This window comes from Mobula birostris, chromosome 15, assembly GCF_030028105.1.
Source record: "Mobula birostris isolate sMobBir1 chromosome 15, sMobBir1.hap1, whole genome shotgun sequence".
NCBI classification, from domain to species: domain Eukaryota; kingdom Metazoa; phylum Chordata; class Chondrichthyes; order Myliobatiformes; family Myliobatidae; genus Mobula; species Mobula birostris.
The window spans coordinates 85,537,442-85,564,273 of record NC_092384.1 but is presented as its reverse complement, the minus strand read 5'-3'; the positions used below and the strand labels follow the sequence as shown (position 1 = coordinate 85,564,273).

Sequence of the window (26,832 nt, the reverse complement as noted above, 5' to 3'; positions counted from 1 at the left end):
AAACCGATCAAATGTTGAAAGGCTTAGATGGAGTGTATGCTTCCTATATTGGGGAAGCAGAGGGCACAACCTCAGAATGAAGGGATGTCCATTTAGAACGGAGATGAGGAAATTCTTTAGCCACAGGGTGGTATGTCTGTGGAATTAGGTTATTGGGTGTATTCAAGATGGGAAGTTGATAAGATTCTTGATAAGTCAGGATGTGAAAGGTTATGGGTAGAAGGCAGGAGAATGGGGTCATAAGGGCAATGGTTTAGTCAAAATTAAATGGTGGAGCGGACTCAATGGGCCAAATAGCCTGATTATGTTCCTATGTCCTATTAGACCATTAGACCTTGGGGCAGAATTAGGCTACTTAGCCCATCATTCTGCTCCTGTATTTCATCATGGTTGATCCAGTTCCTTCACAACCCCATTCTCCTGCCTTTTCCCAATAACCTTTCACACCCTGACTATTCAAGACTTCATTTCTTACATCCTTCACATACACGAGGAGTAAAAATCTTTACGTTACGTCTCCGCCTTTCAACATCTGCCTTAATACACCCAGTGACCTGGCCTCAGTACCTGCCTGTCGTAATGAATTCCACAGATTCACCACTCTCTGGTTAAAGAAATTCCTCATCTCCATTCTAATTGCAAATCTATCTAGATCTTTCAACATTTGATAGGTTTCAATGAGATTCCCTCCCCACCCCATTCTTCTAAATTCCAGCATGTACAGGCCTTCAATTTCTGCTCATATGATAACCCTTTCATTCCTGGAATAAAAGTTGTGAACATTCTCTGAACCTTCTTCAATGTCAGCAACATCCTTTCTTAAATAAGGGGCCCCAAACTGCTCACAATACTCTAACTGAAACATCAGATTTTTGAATTGTCTTCTCTCTCCATTTAGAACGTAGTCCGTGCTTTAACCTCTTTTACCAGAGCGCATGGTCACGCATTTCCCGACACTGTACTCCATTTGCCCATTCTCCTAATCTGTCCAAGCTCTTCTGCAACCTCTCTGCTTCCTGAGCACTACCATCCACAAACCTGGCCACAAAGCCATCTGATTGACATCCAAATTGTTAGCATACAATGTAGAAAGTGGTCCCAACACAGGCCTCTGTGGAAGACCACTAGTTACCAGCAGCCAATGCAAAAAGGATCCCTCTTTACCTTGTGCCAATCAGCCAATGCCTATCCATGTTGGTATTTTTCCTGTAATACCATTGTCTACTGGGGTATAGGGGCTCTGGATAGAGGTAGTACCTTTGATGTCTGGCATACTGCTTCCTACTAGACAGGGTGGATGGGCATTACTGGTCCTCATCTATCGTCCTAAATCTCTCACGTGTTGGTTCCAAGCGCCATACCCCAGTAAACCGCTTCAGCTGGCAGGCTAAACCATGTGAGGGAGTGGTGTTAACACAACACCACTGGGCGAAAGACTTCCATGATGAAGTCACCAGCCGGGATGGAAAGGTTCTCACACGAACTATAACGGCCACGTGTTCACAACCAAGGCGAGCCACCTAGTTGGAGGAAATCGGCTGTGGTCAAACCTGGATAGGGATGGGCTCCACCAGGTTTCAGATGCCCAAGACACTCCGCGTGATGAGCACACCAAAATGCTGGTGCAAAGCTTGTCATGACGGCACCCCGACGACTCCACCAGGAACTAAGGGCGCAAGAAGAAGACGACAACCATTATCTATGGTCTAAACTATAGAGCCTGGTTCTGCACTCCTAAATCTACGGAAGACATTATTGACCAGAAATGTACCAACTTCTCTCAGGAACAACTGCAGAATAGAATGAAATAGAATGAAACGTCGACTACACCTCTTCCTACAGATGCTGCCTGGCCTGCTGCGTTCACCAGCAACTTTGATGTGTGTTGCAGAACAGAATACTGGAAAATAACAGCCACTACATCAAACAGCACTTCCAAAGCTCTGGAAACAACTCTGGCATTATTTTTAATGTGCTTCACCTCCCATCAAACCACCCAAGCCGAATCACAGGACAATTTACTATGACCAATTAACCTACTAACTGGCTCATCTTTGGACTGTTGGAGGAAACTGGAGCACCCACACATTTCACAGGGAGGATAGGATTTCCTTAAAGAGGGTGGTGGAATTCTCCTACGACATTTCATTGGTTTTCTCAAAATATATCTTGTTTAAATCTAGAAAAAATTAGAAGTGTCATTTTTGACCCATCTATTACATTTGATGAGACTTGGAGACCATTTATTCAATACTTCCACATGATGTAATTTGACCCTTGCCAAATCTATTTTGTGATTTCAGTATATGGGGAGAGGAGCGGAAGTGGCGACACTATTGGTTCTATCTGAGGTATCAAATTAGCCCTTTTTTTCCCCCCTTAGTTTTCTTTAGTTTGGGTAGATTAGTTTTTTTTGGGGGGGGGGATTTTTTTTTCTCTTTTTCTGTTTTTTTAATGATATTTTTGTATTTTATGTACACTCCCTATATATCTTGTTGTTAATCTGTGAGATTTTGGGATATTTCTAACTATGTGTTACCTGACTGTAAATTTTAATAATTATCAATTAATATAATCCCAATTACTCTGTACTTACTTTTTGTAATGTGTTTGATGTTGAAACTAATAAAAAGATTGAAAAAGAAGAAGAAAGAGAGTGGTGGATTGAATTCTAATGCCAAGCTGTAATAGAGTCATAATAACCATCTCACTACTGTGAGGTCGCCCAAACTGGTGTCCATCAGTTTTGTTTCAGTTCCTCACTCTAAAGAGATCTCTGGCTTTAATATTTCTGGTAACTTTGTACTTTTTCTCAACAAGAGAATTCCTTATTTCTGATCATGAATGCTAACAAAAGCAGTCTCCATCCAGATCCCCCATCCCACCTCTTCCCGGAGACTGTCCATCCTCTTCCCTTCCCACATTTTGGAGACAGTCTCCCATCTTCCCATTAACCCGTCATAGAGAGAATGCCTCACTCCTCCAGCCACCCTACGTCCTGTGGATGGTCTGCACCTCTTCCCGACGCCTTTCTCTGTGACAGCTTGCTCCTCTCATCAACCTGTCTCAGAGATGGTCTGTCCCTCTCCCCCATGTCCCAAAGACAGTATGCCCCTCTTCAAACCCCCCAAAGTCAAGGAGGCAGTCTGCCCTTTCTTCCACCCTGCCTCATGTCCCGGAGACAGCCTAAATCCATTACTGCTCCCCTGTCCCAGTGACAGTCTGCCCCTTTCCACCCCACTCTCTCACCCCAAAGACAGCCAGCCACTCTTCCCTCTCTCCCTGTCCAAGAGACAGCCTGCCCTTTTCCTACTATGAGCCCCGTCCCGAAGAGTGTGTCCTTCTTCTGCCTACACTCTCCATCCCCGAGGCAGTCTACCCTCTTCCCCTAAACCCTTCCATCCCAGACAGCCTGTCCCTCTTCCCCTACACCTCTCCATCCCAGCAACAATCTGCCCTCCTTTTCCCTACATTTCAATAACAGACAGTCTGACCCCCTTCTCCCTAATCCTGGAGGCAATCTGCCCTCTTCCCATCTACACCCCAGTACAGGAGATGGTTTGCCCGCATTCCACATTCCCCCTTCCCACTTTCCTCGTGTTAATCTGCCGTTCTTCCCCTTAGACCTCTGTCCTGGAGACAGTTTGCGGCTCCTCTCCTCTACACCCCAGTACAGGAGACAATTTACCCCCTCTCCCGGACACAGTACGCCCCTCTTCCCTCTTTCCCAGAGCCGGACTGCCTCTTCTTCCCCCATTCCCAGAAACCGAATGCCCCTTTTCCCTCCACTCCACCCCACCTGAAGGACACAGTCCCGCTCCGCTCACCCTTGAGTGTCACCTCCTTGCCAGCCTTCTTCAGGGCCTGCACGGCCTCGTCGTGGGTGGCAGCCTGCAGGCGGGTTCCATTCACCGACAGGATGGCGTCGCCGACGAAGAGCGCGCCGGTGCGGTCAGCCGCCAGGCCTCGGAAGATCTTGGAGATAATGATGGGCATCCGGTTCTCGCGGCCGCCTTTAATACTAATGCCGAGTCCGCCAGCCTCCTGCTTCAGCACTCGGACGGTGCGCACCCGATCCACCAGCGCTGCGAGCTCGGGATTAGGGCTGCCAGCCTCCAGGGCTACCAGGGCGGGCGGACTGTAGTTCAAGTCTCCCGCGCCAGGCCCCGCTGGACACATATGTACCGGGCTCGGGCTCGGGCTTCGAGGCCGCGGGGAACCGTTCGACAGCCGGTCCCAAGCCTCAGCCTCGGGCCTCGTCTCCTCGCAGCTTAGCCTGAAGCTGCTGTGCCGCAGCTCGGCCTGAACCTGGAGCCAACCCCGGTCCCGCAGAAAGATGTCCAAAGGCCCGGAGCGCACTAACAACTCAGCCGCCATGTCCCTCGCCCTGAACACTCGGAAGCCAATGGAAGCCGCTAAACTTTAGCCAATAGAAAAGGAGAAGAGGAGCCAATGGGAGACGAGAACATGCAGCCAATAGTAGCAAGGGAAAGTTGCGGACGAACTTGCTGAGTTCTTTCAGGATTTTGTGTTTATTACTCTGGATTTCCAGCATCTGCAGAATCTCTTATGATTGTAAAACGAAGTCAACAGGACCAGAATTGGAGTGGTGTACTATCAGCCAATGGGCGTGGAGAATCATAGTAACGGAGAAGTACAGCACAGAGGCTCTGCTCTCCATCCAGGTCGAAACCATTTAAACTGCCTATCTCCAAGGACTGCACCAGGAACATAGCCCTTCATATCCTTAACATCCATGTACCTATCCAAACTTCTCTTAAACGCTGAAATCGCGCTCCCACTGACAACTTGTGCTGGCAGCTCAATCCACACTCTCACGACCCTCTGACTGAAGAAATTTCTCCTCATGTTCCCACTAAACTTCTTACCTTTCACCCTTAAGCCACCCAAACTCTGTGGAAAAAGTCTGCTTGCATTTACCATATCTATACCCTTCATAATTCTGCATACCTATATCAAATCTCCTCTCAATCTTCTACGTTCAAAAGAATACAGTCCTATTCTTCAGTCAGAGGGTCGTGAGAGCGTGGATTGAGCTGCCAGCACAAGTTGTCAGTGGGAGCGCGATTTCAGCGTTTAAGAGAAGTTTGGATAGGTACATGGATGTTAAGGATATGAAGAGCTATGTTCCTGGTGCAGTCCTTGGAGATAGTCCTATTCAATCCTTCCTTATAACTCAGGTCCTCCAGACCCTGCAAAATCCTTGCAAATTTTCTCTGCACTCTTTCAACCTACTTTACAGCTTTCCTGTAGGTAGGTGACCAAAACTGCACACAATACCCCAACATCTTGTACAATTTCAACATAACATCCCACCTTCTGTATTCAATAGGAAGAGGTACAGTCGACGTTGCTGGTGGAGACCCTTCGTCAGGACTAACTGAAGGAACAGCTAGTAAAAGATCTCTTACTAGCTCTTCCTTCAGTTAGCCCTGACGAAGGGTCTCCACCAGCAACGTCGACTGTACCTCTTCCTATAGATGCTGCCTGGCCTGCTGCGTTCACCAGCAACTTTGATGTGTGTTGCATGAATTTCCAGCATCCACAGAATTCTTTGTGTTTGTGTTCTGTATTCAATACATTGATTTACAAAGGCCAATGTGCCAAAAATTTTCTTTATGACCCTATATATCTGTGATGCCACTTTCAACAAATTATGTGCCTGTATTCCTAGATCCCTTTCTTCTACCACACTCCTCAGTGCCCTACCATTCACGCGTAAGACCTACCCTGATTGGTCCTACCAAATTGCAAAACCTCGCACTTGTCTGCATTAAATTCCATCTGCCATTTTTCACCTTTTTCCACTACTGCAGATCCCACTGCAAGCCATGATAACCTTACTGTCCACTACACCCCAATTCTAGCAAATTGGCTGATCCAGTTAATCACATTATCATCTAGATCATTGACACAGATGTTAAACAACAAAGGACCCAACACCCATCCCTGTGGCACACCACTAGTCACTAGACTCCAGTCAAAGAGGTAACCCTCTACTACCACTCTCTGGCTTTTCCCACAAAGATGATGTCTAATCCAGTTTAGTACCTCACCCTTATTGCCAAGTAACTGAACCTTCTAGACCATCCTCCCACGTTGAACCTTGTCAAATGCCTTACTAAAATCCATGTATACAAATCTACTGCCTTGCCTTCATCCACTTTCCTGCTGACTTCCTCAAAAAACTCTTAAGATTGGTTAGATATGACCTACCACGCTTGAAGCCATGCTGACTATCCTTAATCAGTCCATATCTATCCAAATACTTATATATGCAGTACCTTAGAATAACTTCCAATAACTTTCCCACAACTGATGTCAGACTCACCAGCTTATAACTTCCTGGTTTCTCTTTAGAGCCTTTTTTAAACAGTGGAACAACATTGGCTATTCTCCAACCATCTTGTACCTTTCCTGTCACTAAGATGTTTTAAATGTCTGTTACAACGCCAGCAAATTCTGCACTTGCTTCCCAAGGGTTCGAGGGAACACCTCATCAGGCTCTGGGGATTTATCCACCCTGATTTGCCTCAGGGTAGCAAACAACCACTCCTCTGTAATCTGTACAGGGTCCATGAAGTTGATGTCACTTTGCCTCACTTCTATAAACTCTGTATTGGTCTTCCAAGTAAATACAGATGCAGAGTATGTATTTAAGATCTCCCCCATCTGTTTTGGCTCTACACATGGATTACCATTCCGGTCTTCTAGACGACCAATTTTGTCCCTTGCAATCCTTTTGCTCTTAACATACCTGCAGAATCCCTGAGAATTCTCCCTCACTTTGTCTGGTAGAGCAACCTCATGTCTTCTTTTAGCCTTCTTCAATTGAAATATACGCAGCTCAGGACATTAGTCACACCATGCTCAACCTTTTGATTCCTAACTTTGCCTGAGATCTTACCCACATCTGCCTCCACAACCTCTCCACTAACTGTTCTGCCAGTCTGGTTCCCACCCCACTACAAATCTAATTTGAACCCCACCACGCAGCATTAACAAACCTTCCCACTAGGATATTAGTCCCCCCGTCCAATTCAGGTGCAAACCATCTCTTCTGTACAGGTCCCACCTTCACTGGAAGAGAGCCCAATTATGCAAAAATCTTATGCTCTTCCTCTTACACCAACTCCTTAGCCATGTATTAACCTGTATAATCTTCCTAGTTCTGGTCTCACTTGCATGTGGCATGAGTAGCAAACCTGAGATCATAACCCTGGAGATCTTGCCCTTTAACTCCCTACGCAGAACCTCCTCACTTGTCCTACCCCATGACATTGAAACCTACTTGGACCACAACCTCTAGCTGATCAACCTCCCATTTAAGAATGCTTAGGACTCAATCCATGATGTCCTGGGCCCTGGCACCCAGGAGGCAACATATCATCCTGAAATCTCATTCTCGTCCTCAGAACCTCCTGTCCATTGCCCTAACTAACGAATACCCTATCACCACAGTGCAGCTCTTCTTCCACCCCTTCTCTTCTGAATCAGAGCTAGACTCGGTGCCAAAATCCCAACCACAGTGATTTACTTCTGTTAGGTTAACATCCCCAAGAGTATCCAAAGTGAAATGCCTATTGTTGAGGCGGATGGCCACAGTGGTACTCTGCACTGTTCCTTAACCTCTTTCCCCTTCCTGACTGTCACCCTATTTCCTGCACCTTGAGTGTAACTACCTCTCTACCAGTCCTATCTACCACCCCGAATGATCCGAAGTTCATCTAGTTCCATCTCCAACTCATTAAAGCGGATTATTAGCTGTAACTGGATGCACTTCTCACAATTGTAGTCGTGAAGGACAATGGACGTCTTTCTGCCTTCCCACATCCCGCAAGAGGAGCATTTCACTATCCTGCCTGACATCGCTACTGTTCTAGCTGAGCAGATATAAAGAATGGGGGTGCAGAGGAGGATGTGGGGAGGGTGAGGAGAAATATGGCTGACTCCACACATTCTTGAGAAATTGACTACCTTCTCATAATAGGAACAATGAAGACCCTGATGGGAGTTATATACAGGCCTCTGAATAGTAGCCAGGATGCAGGCTACAAATTACAACAGGAGATAAAGAGGGCATGTAAAAAGGGCAATGTTGCAATAGTCAGGGGGTATTTCAATATGCAGGTAGATTGGGAACTTTCTCCCAAAAACTCCAGTCATTGATTGGAAAGGGACACTAGCAGATATGATGACACAACAGCAATGGCTGGAGTTTCTGGGAGAAATTCAGAAGATGCAGGAGAGGAGAGATGAAGCGGTACTCCAGTGGGAGGATGAGACGACCATAGCTGAGAACAGAAGTCAAAGAGAGGGCATATAAATGTCATAAGAATTATGGAATGGAGAGGATTGGGAAGCCCTTAAAAACCAACAGAAGGCAAGTAAAAAAAAAAAAAGCCATAAAAAGAGAAAAGGTGAAATATGAAGATAAGCCAGTCAACAATATAAAAGTTGTTCTTCGTGCACTTCGTGAGTCCTGACGAAGGGTCTCGGCCTGAAACGTCGACCGTACCTCTTCCTAGAGATGCTGCCTGGCCTGCTGTGTTCACCAGCAACTTTGATGGGGATAAGGCAGGAACTGGATACTGATAGTGGATGATCAGCCATGATCACAGTGAATGGCAGTGCTGGCTCGAAGGGCCGAATGGCCTACTCCTGCACCTATTGTCTATTGACTTGAATACAAAAGTAAGCATGTAATCTAAGGCTTTATAAGGCATTGGTCAGACCGCGCTTGTGAGCAATTTTGAGTCCCTTATCTAAGATTGGATGTGCTGGCATTGGACAGGGTCCAGAGAAGATTCACAAGAATGATCCTAGGAATGAAAGAGTTAACAGATGAGGATCATTCGATGGCTCTGGGCCTGTACTCGCTGGAGTTTAGAAGAATGAGGGAGAGGGGATCGCATTGAAACCTCACGAATATTGAAAGGCCTAGATAGAGTGGATGTGGAGAGTAGTACGTTTCTTATAGTGGAGGAGTCGAGACCAGAGGGCAAAGCCTCTGAATTGAGGGACACCCATTTAGAACAGAGATGAAGAAAAAAGTTCTGTAGCCAGAGGGCAGTGAATCTGTAGTCACAGATGGCTGTGCAGGCCAAGTCATTGAGTACATCTAAAGCAGAGGTTGATAGATTATTGATTAATCAGGGTGTCAAAGGTTATAGGAGAAGGCAGGAAAACAGGGTTGAGGGGGATCATAAATCACCCTTGATGGAATGGCAGAGCAGGATGGGCCAAATGGCCTAATTCTGCTCCGATGTCTTCTTGTCTTATAAATTGCAACAGCCAGTGGAAGTGAGGCCATTGAGATAGGTAACAATGCACCCAGTGCAAATCTGAAAAATTGAAGCCAAGTGGAACAAAGATAGGTGCATGGATAAAAAAAAAAGTCAGGGATGTGGAAAAAGGGAAAAGGACGGGAGCATTGTATGTAACAGAAATGCTTGTTCATCTAGTAGCATGTATGATGTTGTATCAGTTAGCATAGCCTCAGTGCATTGCACACTTTTTAACATTCTGTTAGCTTGTATTATCACCCTCTAACTTTGGCTTCTCCTACGTTCTAAGGAATAAAGGTCGAGCCTGGTTAACCTCAGGCCCTCTACTCATGGCACATCTTTGTAAATCTTTCTACACTTTTTCCAGTTTAACCATGTTCTTCTTATAGCAGGACAACCAGAAATGTACACAGTAATTTTCTGCTTATAACCAAGTGAAGCCTCACCAATGACTTATTTAACTGCGTCACAATGTTGCAGCTTCTAATCTTAATGTCCTGACTGAAGGCCAAGCATGCCAAATACAGTTTTCACACCTTTCAACACCATTTGCCTGTGACACTGCTTTCAAAGAATGATCAAATAATATTTCCAATATGAACAAAAGGCATTCATGAATGTATGCTCTCTAGCTACTACAAGACCCCAAACTGTCAATTTTTCATATTTACTTTACATTATTACCTATCAGTAAATTAAACATCTTTAGTACTTTGAATTTTCAAAATTGGACAAATAGATGTAGATCATTGTTACTAACCCACGTATACATCTGTGCAATTCTTAACATTCAAGTTAAAAAAAAATAACAAGTAATGTCCAAAGGGAAATATTTCTTTAGTAACAAAGATAATCGCAATTCATTTTTTCCTAAACTTTACATCTGGTAATATAAAAAAAATGATGGTAAGAGACTGCAGATGCTGGAATCCAGAATGAAAATTGAACACTGAAAGATCTCAGCAGCTGAAGCAGTCAATGGTACTAGTTCATGAAACCCTGCACCAGATCTGACTACACAAAAGTTCCAGAAAGATTAAAATTCTTAAAAATTCCCTTGAATAAATTTTAAGTATAATCCTTGATTTTTTTTGCATTATTTGTCCCTGTTAACATTGAGCCAAAATTAAGAACCCTCCAGCTAGAGTAACACACACAAAATGCTGGAGGTACTCAGGTCAGGCAGCATCTATGGGAGTCCCCAATACTTTCTTTAGTTGCCATGTCAACCTCCCTTGTTACTTTTAAGTAATTTACACACACTTACCCCTGATCCCTCATTTCCTGTAACCCTTTTAGAATTGTGCCTGAGTTCAAAACATCTTTCACCATTTTTCTGAACAAATTGTAATTTTTTTTTAGAAACATAGAAAATAGGTGGAGTAAGCCATTCGGCCCTTCGAGCCTGCACCGCCATTCAGTATGATCATGGCTGATCATCCAACTCAGAACCCTGGATCTGCCTTCTCTCCATACCCCCCGATCCCTTTAGCCACAAGGGCCATATCTAACTCCTTCTTAAATATAGCCAATGAACTGGCCTCAACTGTTTCCTGTGGCAGAGAATTCCACAGATTCACCACTCTCTGTCTGAAGAAGTTTTTCCTCATCTCTGTCCTAAAAGGCTTCCCCTTTATCCTCAAACTGTGACCCCTCGTTCTGGACTTCCCCAACATCGGGAACAATCTTCCTGCATCTAGCCCGTCCAATCCCTTTAGGATTTTATACGTTTCAATAAGATTCCCCTTCAATCTTCTAAATTCCAGCGAGTATAAGCCTAGTCGATCCAGTCTTTCATCATTTGAAAGTCCTGCCATCCCAGGAATCAATCTGGTGAACCTTCTTTGTACTCCCTCTATGGCAAGAATGGCTTTCCTCAGATTCGGGGACCAAAACTGCACACAATACTCCAGGTGTGGTCTCACCAAGGCCTTGTACAACTGCAGTAGTACCTCCCTGCTCCTGTACTCAAATCCCCTTGCTATGAATGCCAGCATACCATTCAACTTTTTCAACGCCTGCTGTACCTGCATGCCCACTTTCAATGACTGGTGTATAATGACACCCAGGTCTCGTTGCACCTCCCCTTTTCCTAATCGGCCACCATTCAGATAATAATCTGTTTTCCTGTTTTTGCCACCAAAGTGGATAACCTCACATTTATCCACATTAAATTGCATCTGCCATGAATTTGCCCACTCACCTAACCCATCCAAGTCACCCTGCATCCTCTTAGCATCCTCTTCACAGCTAACACTGCCGCCCAGCTTCATGTCATCCGCAAACTTGGAAATGCTGCATTTAATTCCCTCATCTAAGTCATTAATATACAGTGTAAACAACTGGGGTCCCAGCACTGAGCCTTGCGGTACCCCACTGGTCACTGCCTGCCATTCTGAAAAGGTCCTGTTTATTCCCACTCTTTGCTTCCTGTCTGCCAACCAATTCTCTATCCACATCAATACCATACCCCCAATACTGTGTGCTTTAAGTTTGCACACTAATCTCCTGTGTGGGATCTTGTCAAAAGCCTTTTGAAAATCCAAATATACCACATCCACTGGTTCTCCCCTATCCACTCTACTAGTTACATCCTCAAAAAATTCTATGAGATTCGTCAGACATGATTTTCCTTTCACAGATCCATGTTGACTTTGTCTGATGATTTCACCGCTTTCCAAATGTGCTGTTATCATATTTTTGATAACTGACTCTAGCATTTTCCCCACCACCGATGTTAGGCTAACCGGTCTATAATTCCCCGGTTTCTCCCTCCCTCCTTTTTTAAAAAGCGGGGTTACATTAGCCACCCTCCAATCCTCAGGAACCAGTCCAGAATCTAAAGAGTTTTGAAAAACTATCACTAATGCATCCACTATTTCTTGGGCTACCTCCTTAAGCACACTGGGATGCAGACCATCTGGCCCTGGAGATTTATCTGCCTTTAATCCCTTCAATTTACCTAACACCACTTCCCTACTAACATGTATTTCCCTCAGTTCCTCATCTCACTAGATCCTCTGTCCCCTACTATTTCCAGAAGATTAATTATGTCCTCCTTAGTGAAGACAGAACCAAAGTATTTATTCAATTGTTTTTCCATGTCCTTGTTCCCCATTATCAATTCACCTGTTTCTGACTGTAAGGGACCTATATTTGTCTTAACCAATCTTTTTCTCTTCACATATATATAAGAGCTTTTACAGTCAGTTTTTATGTTCCCTGCCAGTTTTCTCTCACAATCTTTTTCCCTTTTCTAATTAAGCCCTTTGTCCTCCTCTGCTGAACTCTGAATTTCTCCCAGTCCTCAGGTGAGCTGCTTTTTCTGTCTAATTTGTATGTTTCTTCTTTGGAATTGATACTATCCCTAATCTCCCTTGTCAGCCACGGGTGCACTACCTTCCCTGGTTTATTCTTTTGCCAAACTGGGATGAACAACTGTTGTAGTTCATCCATGTGATCTTTAGATGCTTGCCATTGCATATCCACCGTCAACCCTTTAAGTGTCATTTGCCAGTCTATCTTAGCTAATTCACGTCTCATACCTTCAAAGTTACCCTTCTTTAAGTTCAGAACCTTTGTTTCTGAATTAACTATGTCACTCTCCATCTTAATGAAGAATTCCACCATATTATGGTCACTCTTACCCAAGGGGCCTCTCACGACAAGATTGCTAATTAACCCTTCCTCATTGCTCAATACCCAGTCTAGAATAGCCTGCTCTCTAGTTGGTTCCTCGACATGTTGGTTCAAAACACCATCCCGCATACATTCCAAGAAATCCTCTTCCTCAGCACCTTTACCAATTTGGTTCACCCAATCTACATGTAGATTGAAGCCACCCATTATAACTGCTGTTCCTTTATTGCACACATTTCTAATTTCCTGTTTAATACCATCCCCAACCTTACTACTACTACTGTTAGGTGGCCTGTACACAACTCCCACCAGCGTTTTCTGCCCCTTAGTGTTATGCAGCTCTACTCATATCGATTCCACATCCTCCCGGCTAATGTCCTTCCTTTCTATTGCGTTAATCTCCTCTCTAATCAGCAATGCTACCCCACCTCCTTTTCTTTCACGTCTATCCTTCCTGAATATTGAATATCCCTGAATGTTGAGCTCCCATCCTTGGTCACCCTGGAGCCATGTCTCTGTGATCCCAACTATATCATATTCATTAATAACAATCTGCACTTTTAATTCATCCACCTTGTTACAAATGCTCCTTGCATTGACACACAAAGCCTTCAGGCTTGCTTTTACAACACTCTTAGGCCTTATACAATTATGTTGAAAAGTGGCCCTTTTTGATTTTTGCCCTGGATTTGCCGGCCTGCCACTTTTACTTTTCATCTTACTACTTTTTGCTTCTACCCTCATTTTACACCCGTTTCTCTGCAGTTGTTTCCATCCCCCGCCACATTAGTTTAAATCCTCCTGAACAACAGTAGCAAACGCTCCCCCTACGACATTGGTTCCAGTCCAGTCCAGGTGCAGACTGTCTTGTTTGTACCGGTCCCACCTCCTCCAGAACTGGTTCCAACGCCCCAGAAATTTGAATCCCTCCCCCTTGCACTATTTTTCAAGCCACGTATTCATCTGATATATCCTCCTATTTCTAGTCTGACTAGCACGTGGCACTGGTAGTAATCCAGAGATTATTACCTTTGTCGTCCTACTGTTTATCTGCTAACTCCCTAAATTCACCTTGTAGGATCGCATCTTGTTTTTTTCCCTATATTGTTGGTACCTATGTGCACCACGACCACTGGCTGTTCACCCTCCCACTCCAGAATGTCCTGCAGCTGCTCAGAGACATCCTTGACTCTTGCACCAGGGAGGCAACATACCCTCCTGGAGTCTCGTTTGCGGCTGCAGAAATGCCTATCTATTCCCCTTACAATCGAATCCCCTATCACTATAGCTCTCCCGCTCCTTTTCCTTCCCTCCTGTGCCACAGAGCCACCCATGCTGCCATAATCTCAGCTGCTGCTGCCTTCCCCTGATAAGACATCTCCCCCAACAGTATCCAAAACAGTATATCTGTTTAAGAGGGAGATGACCTCCTGCACTACCTGCCTACTGCTACGCTGTTTAGAGGCCACCCATTCCCTTTCTGCCTGTGTAGCCTTTACCTGCGGTGTGGCCAACTCACTGAACGTGCTATTCACGACTTTCTCAGCATCGCGGATGCTCCAGTATGAATCCATTCGCAACTCCAGCTGCTCAATGCGGTCTGCCAGAAGCTGCAGCTGGACACATTTCCTGTACACATAGTCGTCAGGGACACTGGAAATATCCCTGATTTCCCACATGCTGCAGGATGAACAAACCACGGGGCCGACCTCAGCTGTCATGACCTACCCAATACGCTACAGTCTTGCCGCCTTCCTTGCTTCAAATAAAATACCGCTGGAGACCGTTCTCCTTCTAAAGGAACTTACCCTGCCTTACCTCACTTGGAGCAAAGCTCGTCCTCAGCCTCTGCTCGCCGAAGCCTCTCGAGACAAAGCCTTCCTACTCTGTCTCCCTCTACTCCGTCGCCCGCTCCGTCAAACTGCTCTCTTTTAAATACTCCCGCTGCCTCACGGACCAACTTGCACGCAGTCCTGTCCCGATCAACCGCCGAGAAAAAAAGCTTTTTTCTTAAGTTTCTTGCATTAAGTTTCATCTACTGCGAGTCCACTCTTTCCATCACCACATCTACGTCCTCTTGAAGAATTCCAAAGAAATTCTTTCAGCTCAAACAAGTTCAAGACATTCAGACAACACCTGCTAAAGCACAGCACCTTTCAACTCCATTCTGATGAAGTACTAGACTTGAAACATTTTCTTTATTTGCACTTGAACTGATTTCTAAACTTTATATTGGCTATCCTTCATTCACAGCATCCATCTCCACCATAAAGAATCAGGCTCTCAGCAACCTAAAATTTCTTCTTGAAATTTCTCCTTATTTTCACCCTTTAAATGTTTTCTCTAAACCAATCCATGATCCTACCATCAATAACAACCAATCCTCCTGTAGTAGTGGTCTTCTATCTATAAAAAATATAGGTTGTCAAGTAACAGCCATGTCTCTCAGTAGTCTGCATCTCTCATCAAAGTTGCTGGTGAACGCAGCAGGCCAGGCAGCATCTCCAGGAAGAGGTACAGTCGACGTTTCAGGCTGAGACCCTTCGTCAGGACTAACTGAAGAAGAGTTGGTAAGAGATTTGAAAGTGGGAGGGGGAGGGGGAGATCCAAAATGATAGGAGAAGACAGGAGGGGGAGGGACGGAGCCAAGAGCTGGACAGGTGATTGGCAAAGGGGATATGAGAGGATCATGGGACAGGAGGCCCAGGGAAAAGGAAAAGGCCGGGGGGTGGGGGAGAAACTCCAGAGGATGGGCAAGGGGTATAGTCAGAGGGACAGAGGGAGAAAAAGGGGAGAGAAAGAATGTGTGTATATAAATAATGGATGGGGTACGAGGGGGAGGTGGGGCACTAGCGGAAGTTAGAGAAGTCAGTGTTCATGCCGTCAGGTTGGAGGCTACCCAGACGGAATATAAGGTGTTGTTCCTCCAACCTGAGTGTGGCTTCATCTTTACAGTAGAGGAGGCCGTGGATAGACATGTCAGAATGGGAATGGGATGTGGAATTAAAATGTGTGGCCACATCCCATTCCCATTCTGACATGTCTATCCACGGCCTCCTCTACTGTAAAGATGAAGCCACACTCAGGTTGGAGGAACACCACCTTATATTCCGTCTGGGTAGCCTCCAACCTGACGGCATGAACACTGACTTCTCTAACTTCCGCTAGTGCCCCACCTCCCCCTCGTACCCCATCCGTTATTTATTTATATACACACTTTCTTTCTCTCACTCTCCTTTTACTCCCTCTGTCCCTCTGACTATACCCCTTGTCCATCCTCTGAGTTCCCCCTCCCTTCCTTCTCCCTGGGCCTCCTGTCCCATGATCCTCTCATATCCCCTTTGCCAATCACCTGCCCAGCTCTTGGCTCCATCCCTCCCCCTCCTGTCTTCTCCTATCATTTTGGATCTCCCCCTCCCCCTCTCAAATCTCTTACTAGCTCTTCCTTCAGTTAGTCCTGACAAAGGGTCTCGGCCTGAAACGTCGACTGTACCTCTTCCTAGAGATGCTGCCTGGCCTGCTGCGTTCACCAGCAACTTTGATGTGTGTTGCTTGAATTTCTGGCATCTGCAGAATTCCTCTAGTCTGCATCTCTGCTCTTTCTCAGCAGCACAGCACTACATGTTAATCATTTCCAATTCTCAGTTCAGCTCCTAGACTCAGTGCCACATCCTCCACAGGGAGAAGGTTCTGATGCCCCACTGCAGTTATACTATTCCCAGCAATTCCACTAACAGTGCGATTGGTCTGAATGAAAATAGATTTGAGAATGCAAGGCCTTGGATTGACAGAGCATCATCATTGATAGTGTAGCTGCTACACAGAGGAGAAATATTACTGCAGTGTGCTTCTGGCATCGCTTTGAACTGAAAGAAGAACATTATAGTAGCAGTATCCAGTTCACTTACTTGGTCTGAAATGCTGGAACGGGTGAACTAACATCCCCTATGCATCCACTATGCTATCCCACAAACCTTCAGAATTTTTGGAGAAGATTCCATTGCAGAGGTCAGTCAGAATCTGCTTAGTGTTGCGAAAAATCTTAGTTTCCCCTGGGATGGCAGTAGACAATTAGAGCAAACCTCAGAAAGTGATGTGACAGTTATTCATCAGCCAGTATTTGGATATTGGTTACAATCAGAAATTGACAATATTTATTTATATAAAACATTACAAGGTTGGAAATCCACTGCAACTTTTAGAGAACAATCCAAGTCAGCATCTTGAAAGATGCAGTACATCAGATCCAGGAGCCAACTATGTGGCGAATTTCTTCTTTCGGACCGGCATGGGCAGCTGCGAGATGATCTCCATCATGGGACGCTCCACCACAACAAGAGAGTCATCCATCAACAGCTCCAGATGGAGCAAAGGCTGCGGAGAAAGAGGACGATTGCAGTATCTCACCAAAGAAAAACACATCAAAGCTGCTACAAGACAAAACTTTGCTGATGTCAGAAAAGTGCACTTCAAAAACATTCCTTGTCTGGGCAACTAGTTTCACAAAAAGGAAGTAGTATTCACAAAACGTATTGGAGTTTAAAGGACAATGTGATATGCTTGGATATTCAACAAAATCATACATGTTAGGGTTAATGGGATTGGGGTTAACATATTAGGCTGAGGATTGGTCAAATAGGAGTAAGTTGTTCATTTTCAGCTCAGCAGACTGGCAACAGGCCAGAAGAATCAGTCATAGACACTTCAGCCATTTGCAATCTACCTTAATGACAAATACATTACACTGTTCTCTCATCTAAATTCTGCTGACAAAGATCTGTTATTAAAGTGATTGAGTTCAAACATGAAGCAAAAACAGGCCTTTTGATCCATTGTGCTGTGCCTACACAATGTCTAAACTTTCATACTCTGCACATTCATGTGCCTAAAAAGCCTCTTGAACACCTCAATCATTTTTGCTTCACCAGCCCAGGCTACGGTTCCAGGCACAAATCTGTGTTTAAAATAAATTGCCCTGCACAACTCCTTTAAAGTTACCCCCTCCCCCCACCTAAAATGCAAGCCATCTAGTATTAACTTGATTCTTTGTATTTTATTGGTGTTGGTTTATTATTGTCACAGGTACCAAGATACAGTGAAAAGCTTGTATTGCATTCGGTTTATACAGATCAAGTCATTATCCAGTGCATTAACTAAAATAAAACAATAACAATGCAGAATAAAGTGTAAGAGCTACTGCAAAAGTGCAAGTAAACAATAGAGTGTAAAATCATAACAAGGTAGTAGTGAGACCAAGAGTTCATCTTAGAAAAATAGAGGGCTATGCTGTGGTGAAATTCTAGGCAGTTTCTAGGGTAGGTTACATGGTCCGCACAACATTGTGGGCCGAAGGGCTTGTAATGTGCTGCAGATTTTCTATGTTATCATACAAGAGGTCTTTTCAATATAATCTTATAACTGCATGGGAGCTGTTCTGGAGCCTGGTGGTCCATGTTTTCAAGCTTTAGCATCTTCTGCCTGACGGGAGAAGGGAGAAGAGAGAATACCCAGGGTGTGTGGCAGCAAGTATAGGCAGTCTATAGAGGGAAGAGTGGTTTCCGTGATGTGCTGAGCTCCACATCTTGCAAATGCCATACCAAGCTGCTATGTATCCAGACAGACTGCTTTCTATGGTGCATTGATAGAAATGAGTAAGCATTGATGGGACATGCCATATTCCTTTAGCCTCCTGAGGAAGTAGAGATGTTGGTGAGATTTCCTGGCAATTACATTAACATGGATGGACCAGGACAGGCTATTGATGTTTGACCCAAGAAACTGAAGCTCTTGATTTTTTCAACCTCAAAACCATCGACGTAGACAGAAATATGTGCACCATCCTTCTTCATAGTCAATGACACCTCTTTTGTATTGTTCACATTGAGGGAAACGCTGTTCGTCATGACACTCTTGTCATGTTCTCTCCTTCCTGTACTCACTCATCGTTATTTGCGATGTGGCCAACTATGGAGGTATCATCTGAAAACCCATCGACAAAGTTAGAGTGTATAGGAAGGTAAGTAGGAGGCTGAGAAGGCAACCTTGTGGAGCACCAGTGTTTAGAATAATTGTGATGGGGGTGTTGCTGATTGCTCTCCTTACTGATTGCAGTCTGTTAGCCAAAAGTCAAGGACTCAGTTGCAGAGGGAAGCATTAACTCCCATGGTCTAGAATTTGTTTGGAATTCTAGTATCGAAGAATTATAGTCAATAAATAGACTCAAGTATCTTTACTGTTCAGATGCTCCAGAGTAGTTTATTAAAATTTTCCTAATTTCTCCATTTCACTTTCTGCAGTTTTATGATATGTCTCTTCCTACCCATTTTGGACCTTGCGATAAAGAAAGTTCAAGCTTTGGCACCCCTTTGTGGAGGTCGAGATAAGGCAATGAACACGCTCCTGTTTACATCAATGGTGCTGGAGTCAAGAAGGTTGAGAGCTTCAAGTTCCTAGAAATGAGCATCAATAGTCTATCCTGGTTTAACCATGCAGATGCCAAGTTTGCCAGAACCTCTCCATCAGGTACTAAGGTTTGCCATATTCCCTTATCTCACCAATTTTATCAATGCACCATAGAAAGCATCCTGTCCAGATTCATCACAGCTTGGCATGTCAACTGCTTCCTGACACAGCAAGAAACTGCAGAGTTGTGGACACAGCTCAGCACAGCATGGAAATCAGCCTCCCATCCACAGACTCCGTCTACACTTCCCACTGCCTCATTAAGCCCCCAGCATAATAACAGACCCCTCCCACCCGACATTCTCGTCTCCCACCTCCCAAGCCTGAAAGCACTTAACACCAAGCTAAATAACAGCTTCTATCCTGTTGTTATAAAACCACTGAAAAGTTCCCTAGTAAAATGAGATGGACAATTTCATAACCTACATAATTCTGGTCTTGCAGCTTATTGTCTGCCTGTGCTGCACTTTGTCTATTATTGATCAACCTTCTACTAGCTCAATGCACTGTAGTAATGAAATAATCAGTATGACTGGCATACAAAACACAATGTTTAGTGCAAAGGATGATCATAAACCTATTTACCCCAACTACAAAATCTTTTTCTACTGACACGCAGCTACCAAGTACGTAGGTCCCACATTTCTAGAGAAAATGCTGTCAACAAAAACAGGAGAGAAACACAGCTCCCTTCTCAGAGCAACAACAGATCTGTCTGGTGTTTATGGCCTTGATAGTGAGCACTGTCAATCATTCAGCCACTTCAGTTCCTCTCCAAACGAGCCGCAGCTGTGATGCTCATCTTTAATGACCACTCTAACAGGAAATATGCTCTCAGTTTACTTTGAAATCTATTTCCTGATTAATTCAATCCTGTCTTCCAACAGGACTCAACTGCAACTAACAAGAACTGCCCCATCCATGGAATGCACTTCAGATGCACATGACCATTTACACACTGACAGCCTCAAATATAACATTGTCACAGCGTGTTCAGAATGCATAGCATGAAGCTCAGTTTCCGTAACCACTGTGCTACGAATAGCCTGGCAGAGGCTGCTCACTGGGAGATGAATGCAGGAGAAAGTTTAGCAAGTTCGCAGATTTCTTATTCAATGGATTAGGCTTTGCAACCCAAGCCGGCAGATAATTGTCCATCCGTAACAGCCCTAGAGTCGAGGGGCAGGCAATGCGAGGAAGCAAAGCGTTTGCAGCAGGACTCAGACAAAGTGCAAGAATGGGCAAAAAAGTGGCAGATAGAATATAGTGTTAAGAAGTGTATGATAATGCATTTTGGTAAAAGAGACAGTAGTGCATTATTTTCTAAATGGGGAGAAGGTTCAAACATCAGAGGTGCAGAGGGACTTAAGAGTCCTGGTGAAGGTTAATTTACAGGTTGAGTCTGTGGTAAAGAAGGCAAATGCAATGTTGTCATTTATTTCAAGGGGAATAGAATATAAAAGCAAGGAGATAATGCTGAGCCTTTATAAGACACTAGTCAGGCCACACTTGGAGTATTGTCAACAGTTTTGGGCCCCATATCTCAGAAAGGACGTGTTGTCATTGGAGAGAGTCCAGAGGACATTCACGAGGATGATTCCAGGAATGAAGGGTTTAACATACGAGGAGAATTTGGCAGCTTTGGGCCTGAACTCACTGAAATCTAGAAGAACGCATGGAGATCTCATTGAAACCTACTGAATGTTGAAAAGGACTAGACTGGGTGGATGTGGAGAGGATGTTTCCACCGGTGGGGGCATCCAGAACTAGAGAGCACAGCCTCAAAATTGAGGGGCGACCTTTTAGAACAGAGGAAAGGAGGATTTTTTTTAAAGCCAGAGAGCAATGAATCTATGGAATGCTCTGAAGTGGATCATGTCTTAAGGCAGAAGTTGATCATTTTCTTTTCAGTCAGGACATCAAAAGATATGGTGAGAAGGGAGGTGTATGGAGTTGAGTGAGATCCGGGATCAGCTATGGTGGAATGGCAGAGCAGACTCGATGAGCTGAATAGCCTAATTCTGCTTCTATGTCTTATGGACAGGAGACAGGGCAAAGGCAGGTTACTGGAGACTTAAAATCATTCACTTCAGGCAGATGGGGCTCGTCAGCTGTGGTTGGTAGTAGAAGGAAAATTCTGATCTCAAACCTCCACTGTCTTGCCGCTGTACCCTTTCATGGAAAGGCTTTGGGAGTAAACCCTGAGTTGGTGTCCCTAAGGCAGTCCTAGGTTGAATTCAACGCTGCCTGGAAACTCCTGCGATGCTGTGGTACAAAACAGTACTGGTCTCTGCTGTTCCTTTAAGTTCTGATGTTGGAGAGGGCGAGCTTGCTACATGGGCAACAACTTGCTCTCCATATCGTACTGTCCAGGCTTGCACATCAAGACGGCTAGAACGCAACATCCATGATCGACCCTGACTGACGGAAGCCTCACTCACTCAGAGCAAACATCTTCCTAGAGTTGGAGGAGGTAGGAGAGGTCCTTAATGAATACTTTGCTTCAGTATTCGCCCGATAGGAACCCTGAGTTTCTGAGGACAGCATAATGATATGCTTGAACTTGTCGACGTTAAGAAAGAGGGTGTGCTGAAACTTTTGAAAAGCATTAGGATAGACAAGTCCACAGGGCTAGACAGGATTTACCTCAGTTTATTACAGGAAACAAGGAAATAAGATTGCCTCATCTTTGGCAATAATCTTTGCGTCCTCGCTGGCCACAGTAGTTACAGAAGATGGGAGGGTGGCAAATGTTATTCTTTTGTTCAGCAAAGTGTGCAGGTATAATCCTGGGAATTATAGACCAGTGAATCTTTCTTGGGTTGTGGGCAAATTATTGGAGAAGATCCTTAGAGATAGGATTTATGAGCCTTTGAAGAGAGTCAGTATGGCTTTGTGAGGGGCAGGTCATGCTTCATGAGCCTGACATAATAAGATAATAAGTCTATAACATATAGGAGAATTAGGCCATTCAGCCCATTGAGACAGCTCCGCCACTCCATCTCTCTCAACTCCATTGTCCCTTGAATGCTTTGAGGATGTGACAAAGTGAAGCTAGAGCAGTCGATGCGGTGTATATGTATTTTAATTTGATAAGGTTCCTCATGGTAGGCTCATTCAGAAAGTCAGGAGGTATGGGATCTAGAGAAACTTGGCTGTGTGGATACAGAATCAGCTTGCCTAAAGGCAGCAGAAGCTGATAGCAGATGGAGTTTAGTGGGCCTGGAGGTCAGTAACCAGTGATGTTCTACAGGGATCTGTTCTGGGACCCCTGCTCTTTATGTGGAAGGGTGAGTTAGTAAGTATGTATATGACACGATGGTTATTGGATAGTGTAGAGCAGGGTATCCCAACCTGGGTCCACAGACCCCTTGGTTAAAGGAAAGGGTCCATGGCATAAAAAAGGTTGGGAACCCCCGGTGTAGAGAGTTATTATAGGTTGGAACAGGACATTGACAGGATGCAGAGCAGAGCTGAGAAGTGGCAGATGAAATTCAAACTAGAAAAGTGTGAAGTGATCCACATTGGAAGGTTGATTTTGAAGGCAGAATATAGGGTTAATGGCAGGAATTTTGGCAGTGTTGAGGAATAGAGGATTAGAGGCAAGCTGATAGGCTGGTTAAGGTGTGTTGGCCTTCATTAGTCAGGGATTGAGTTCAATAACTGAGAGGGAATGTTGCAGCTTTATAAAACCCTGGATAAGACCACACTTGAAATGCTGTGCTCAATTTTGGTTGCCACATTATAGGAAGGATGTGGAAGATTTAGAGAGAGCAGAGAGGAGATTTACCAGGATGCTGCTTAGACTAGAGAGCATATCTTACAAAGATAGGCTGAACAAGCCAGGACTTCTCTCTTTGGAGCGAAGGACAATGAGAGATGACTTGATAGAGGTATACAAAAATGATAAGCATAGATCCAGTGGAGAGTCAGACTTTCTCCTAGGGCAGAAATCACTAATACAAGAGGGCATAATCTTGAGGTAATTGGAGGAAAGTATTGGGGGTGATGTCAGAGACAAGTTTGTTAGAGAGAGTGGTGGGTGTGCAAAACACTTTGCCAGGGTGATGGTAAGGGCAGATACATTAGGGGCATTTAAGAAATTCTTAGTTAGGCACATAGAAGATTGAAAAATAGAGTGTTATTTAGGAAGGATGGGTTAAATTGATCTTAGGAGTAGGTTAAAAGGTTGGCACAACATCGTGGTCCAAAGGGCCCATATTGTTCACACAAAATAATCTGCAGATGCTGGGGTCAAAGCAACATTCACAACATGCTGGAGGAACTCAGCAGGTCAGGCAGCATCCGTGGAAACGATCGGTCAACGTTTCCAGCCGGAACCCTTCGTCAGGACTGAAGAGGGAAGGGGCAAAGGCCCTAAAGAAGGTGAGGGGAGGGTGGGAAGGAGAAGGCTGGTAGGTTCCAGGTGAAAAACCAGTAAGGGGAAAGACAAAGGGGTGAGGGAGAGGAAGCAGGGAGGAGATAGGCGGGAAAGAAGAAGGAATAGGGGAAAACACAATGGGTAGTAGGAGGCGGAACCATGAGGGAGATGATAGGCAGCTGGGGGAGGGGGCAGAGTGAAACTGGAATGGGGGGTGCGAAGGGGAGGGAATTACTGGAAGTTGGAGAATTCAATGTTCATACCAAGGGGCTGGAGACTACCCAGATGGTATATGAGGTGTTGCTCCTCCAACCTGAGTTTAGCCTCACCATGGCGGTAGAGGAGGCCATGTATGGACATATCCGAATGGGAATGTGAAGCAGAGTTGAAGTGGGTGGCAACCGGGAGATCCCGTTTATTGTGGCGGACGGAGCAGAGGTGCTCAACGAAGCAGTCCCCAATCTGCGTCGAGTTTCACCGATGTAGAGGAGGCCACACCGGGAGCACCGGATGACCCCAACAGATGGCCCATATTGTTCTATGTTCTATATGTTTCAGATCAGAGCCCTACATTGGTGAGCGAGGAGAAGTATAGCCAGTATAAAAGAAATAGTACAGCACAGGAACAGGCACTTTGACCTACTAATTAAACTAGTTATTAAATGCCGAGCAATAGTAATCTATTCTACCAATGCAATGGTCATATCCCTGCTTTCCCTGCACAGTCATGAGCCTACTTAAGAGCCTCTTAAAACTCTAAAATCCCTCTGTACCTCAGTGCTGTTAATGTTCTTAACATTAACTGTGTACTGTCCCTCCACATTCAATCTCTCAAAGTGCAGCATCTCATATTTGGCCAGATTAAACTCCATTAGCCTTTGCACCACCATATTTGCAACTCATCTATATCCCATTGTATCATTTCGCAATCTTCCTGTTTCCCACACCACCAATCTTCGTACCTTCTGTGCATTTACTAACCTAACCACCTAAATTTACATCCAAGTCTCATATCATATATATTCTGGCATATTATATATCATTTTGGTAGCAGTATACATTCCACCTCAGGCCAATGTCAATCAGGCTTTCGATGATCTGAGTAATGGGATCAACATGCATGCAACAGCACATCCTAACGCCTTCACCATTGCTTTGAGAGATTATAATCAGGCAGGTCTGATAAAAAACTAAACAATTACCATCAACAGATCACTTGCAATGCTAGAGGAAACAACACACTAGACCATTGTTACACCACTATCAAGAATGCCCACCATGCTATTCCACGCCCTCACTTCAGGAAGTCTGATCACCTGGCTGTACTTCTACTCCCTGAGTACAGGCAGAGACTGAAGACTGCAGCACCAGTAGTGAGGACCAAGAAGGTTTGGACAAGGGAAGCACAGGAGCACCTACAGGACTGCTTTGAGTCGGTGGACTGGACTGTATTCAGGGATTCATCTTCGAACCTGGATGAGTACGCTGCAGTTGTTAATGACTTCATTAAAACTTGTGTGGATGAGTGTGTGCCTACAAAGACTTACTGTACATTCCCAAACCAAAAGCCATGGATCAACCAGGAGGTTCGTCGTCTGCTGAAGGCTAGATCTGTGGCATTCAAGTCTGGCAACACAGGTATATACCAGAAGATCAGGTATGATTTGCAGAGGGCTATTTCAAGGGTGAAGAGACAATTTCGAACAAGGTTGGAGACAACATCAGATGCACGGCAACTCTGGCAGGGTTTGCAAGACATTACCTCCTACAAAGTGAAACCCAATAGTGTGAATGGCAGTGATGCTTCACTACCAGGTGAACTCAATGCCTTCTATGCCAACTTTGAAAGGAAGAACACAACTACAGCTGTGAAGATCCCTGCTGCAACTGATGACTCTGTGAACTCTGACTCAGAGGCCGATGTTAGGCTGTCTTTAAAGAGAGTGAACTCTCACAAGGCAGAAGGTCCAGATGGAGTACCTGGGAAGGCGCTGAAAACCTGTGCCAACCAACTAGTGAGAGTTTTCAAGGACATTTTCAACCTCTCACTGCTATGGACAGAAGTTCCCACTTGCTTCAAAAAAGCAACAATTATACCAGTGCCTAAGAATAATAATGCAAGCTGCCTTAATGACTATTGCCCAGTATCACTCACATCTACAGTGATGAAATGCTTTGAGAGGTTGGTCATGACTAGACTGAGGGAGGTGGAAAAAGAGTTGATGACAATATTTAAGATAGTATATCCTGTTGTGCCCTTGAGCAAGGTACTTAACTACACATTGCTCTGTGACACTGGTGCCAAGCTGTATGGGTCCTAATGCCCTTCCCTTGGACAATATTGGTGGCATGGAGCTGGGAGACTTGCAGCATGGGCAACTGCCGATCTTCCATACAACCTTGCCCAGGCCTGCGGCCTAGAAACCTTCCAAGGCGCAAATCCATGGTCTCATGAAACTAACTGATGCCTATATCCTCAGGGGAAATAATAACCTTAACATGATACAAGTTCAGATTCAGTTTACACATGAAAGTAAAACTTAAAACTAGTATAAGTTTTAATATTCTGATGTTTAGGAGTTGGGTCTCTTCAAGAAGCATTAAACCATTAAAGCAAGTATGCAGAGGAGAGTTAGCTTTTTAAAAAAAAAACACAGCAAGTAATAATGATCAATGTAATTCTCAAAAGGCAGAGGTTGTATTTATCTTAACACTTCCAAAAAAGAATTGGATATTGGCAAAAATATTAGCTCGTTAATTGGTTAATTTGTTCATGAGACTGCAAAGGCACATTTGGTTTAATAAGTACTCATTGCGCTGAATGGCCCTACTTGTAACATCGCATAAGTAAGTACTGGTAATGGGATTAAACAAGGTGAGATATAGGGAATAGGGGATCAAACTAGATAGCTCACATGAATAATATCAGCTCCATTCCAATAATTGGGCTTGTTTAAAGAAATCTCTGCCCAATTACCATCAGCATATAACCTGCAGCACCAGGGGTCCCAACATACTTGACCACTGCTTTACTACAAGGAG

At 44.6% G+C, this 26,832-nt stretch overlaps 2 protein-coding genes across 3 annotated transcripts in view; both read right to left on the bottom strand.

Annotated features, from left to right (window-relative positions):
* sntb2 (syntrophin, beta 2) overlaps positions 1–4,389 on the bottom strand; it is a 49,943-nt gene extending 45,554 nt beyond the window's left edge. For both annotated transcript variants that reach the window (XM_072280069.1, XM_072280068.1), the window contains exon 1: positions 3,828–4,389. In XM_072280069.1, coding sequence (XP_072136170.1) covers positions 3,828–4,377 — 550 coding nt within the window. In that variant the 5' untranslated portion in view covers positions 4,378–4,389. The remainder of the gene's footprint in view (positions 1–3,827) is intronic.
* Positions 4,390–17,074: 12,685 nt separating this feature from the next.
* The window catches only part of utp4 (UTP4 small subunit processome component), an 88,968-nt gene continuing 79,210 nt past the window's right edge, over positions 17,075–26,832 (bottom strand). The window contains exon 16 of the mRNA XM_072280066.1: positions 17,075–17,321. Within this exon, the coding sequence (XP_072136167.1) occupies positions 17,205–17,321 (117 nt within the window). The 3' untranslated portion in view covers positions 17,075–17,204. The remainder of the gene's footprint in view (positions 17,322–26,832) is intronic.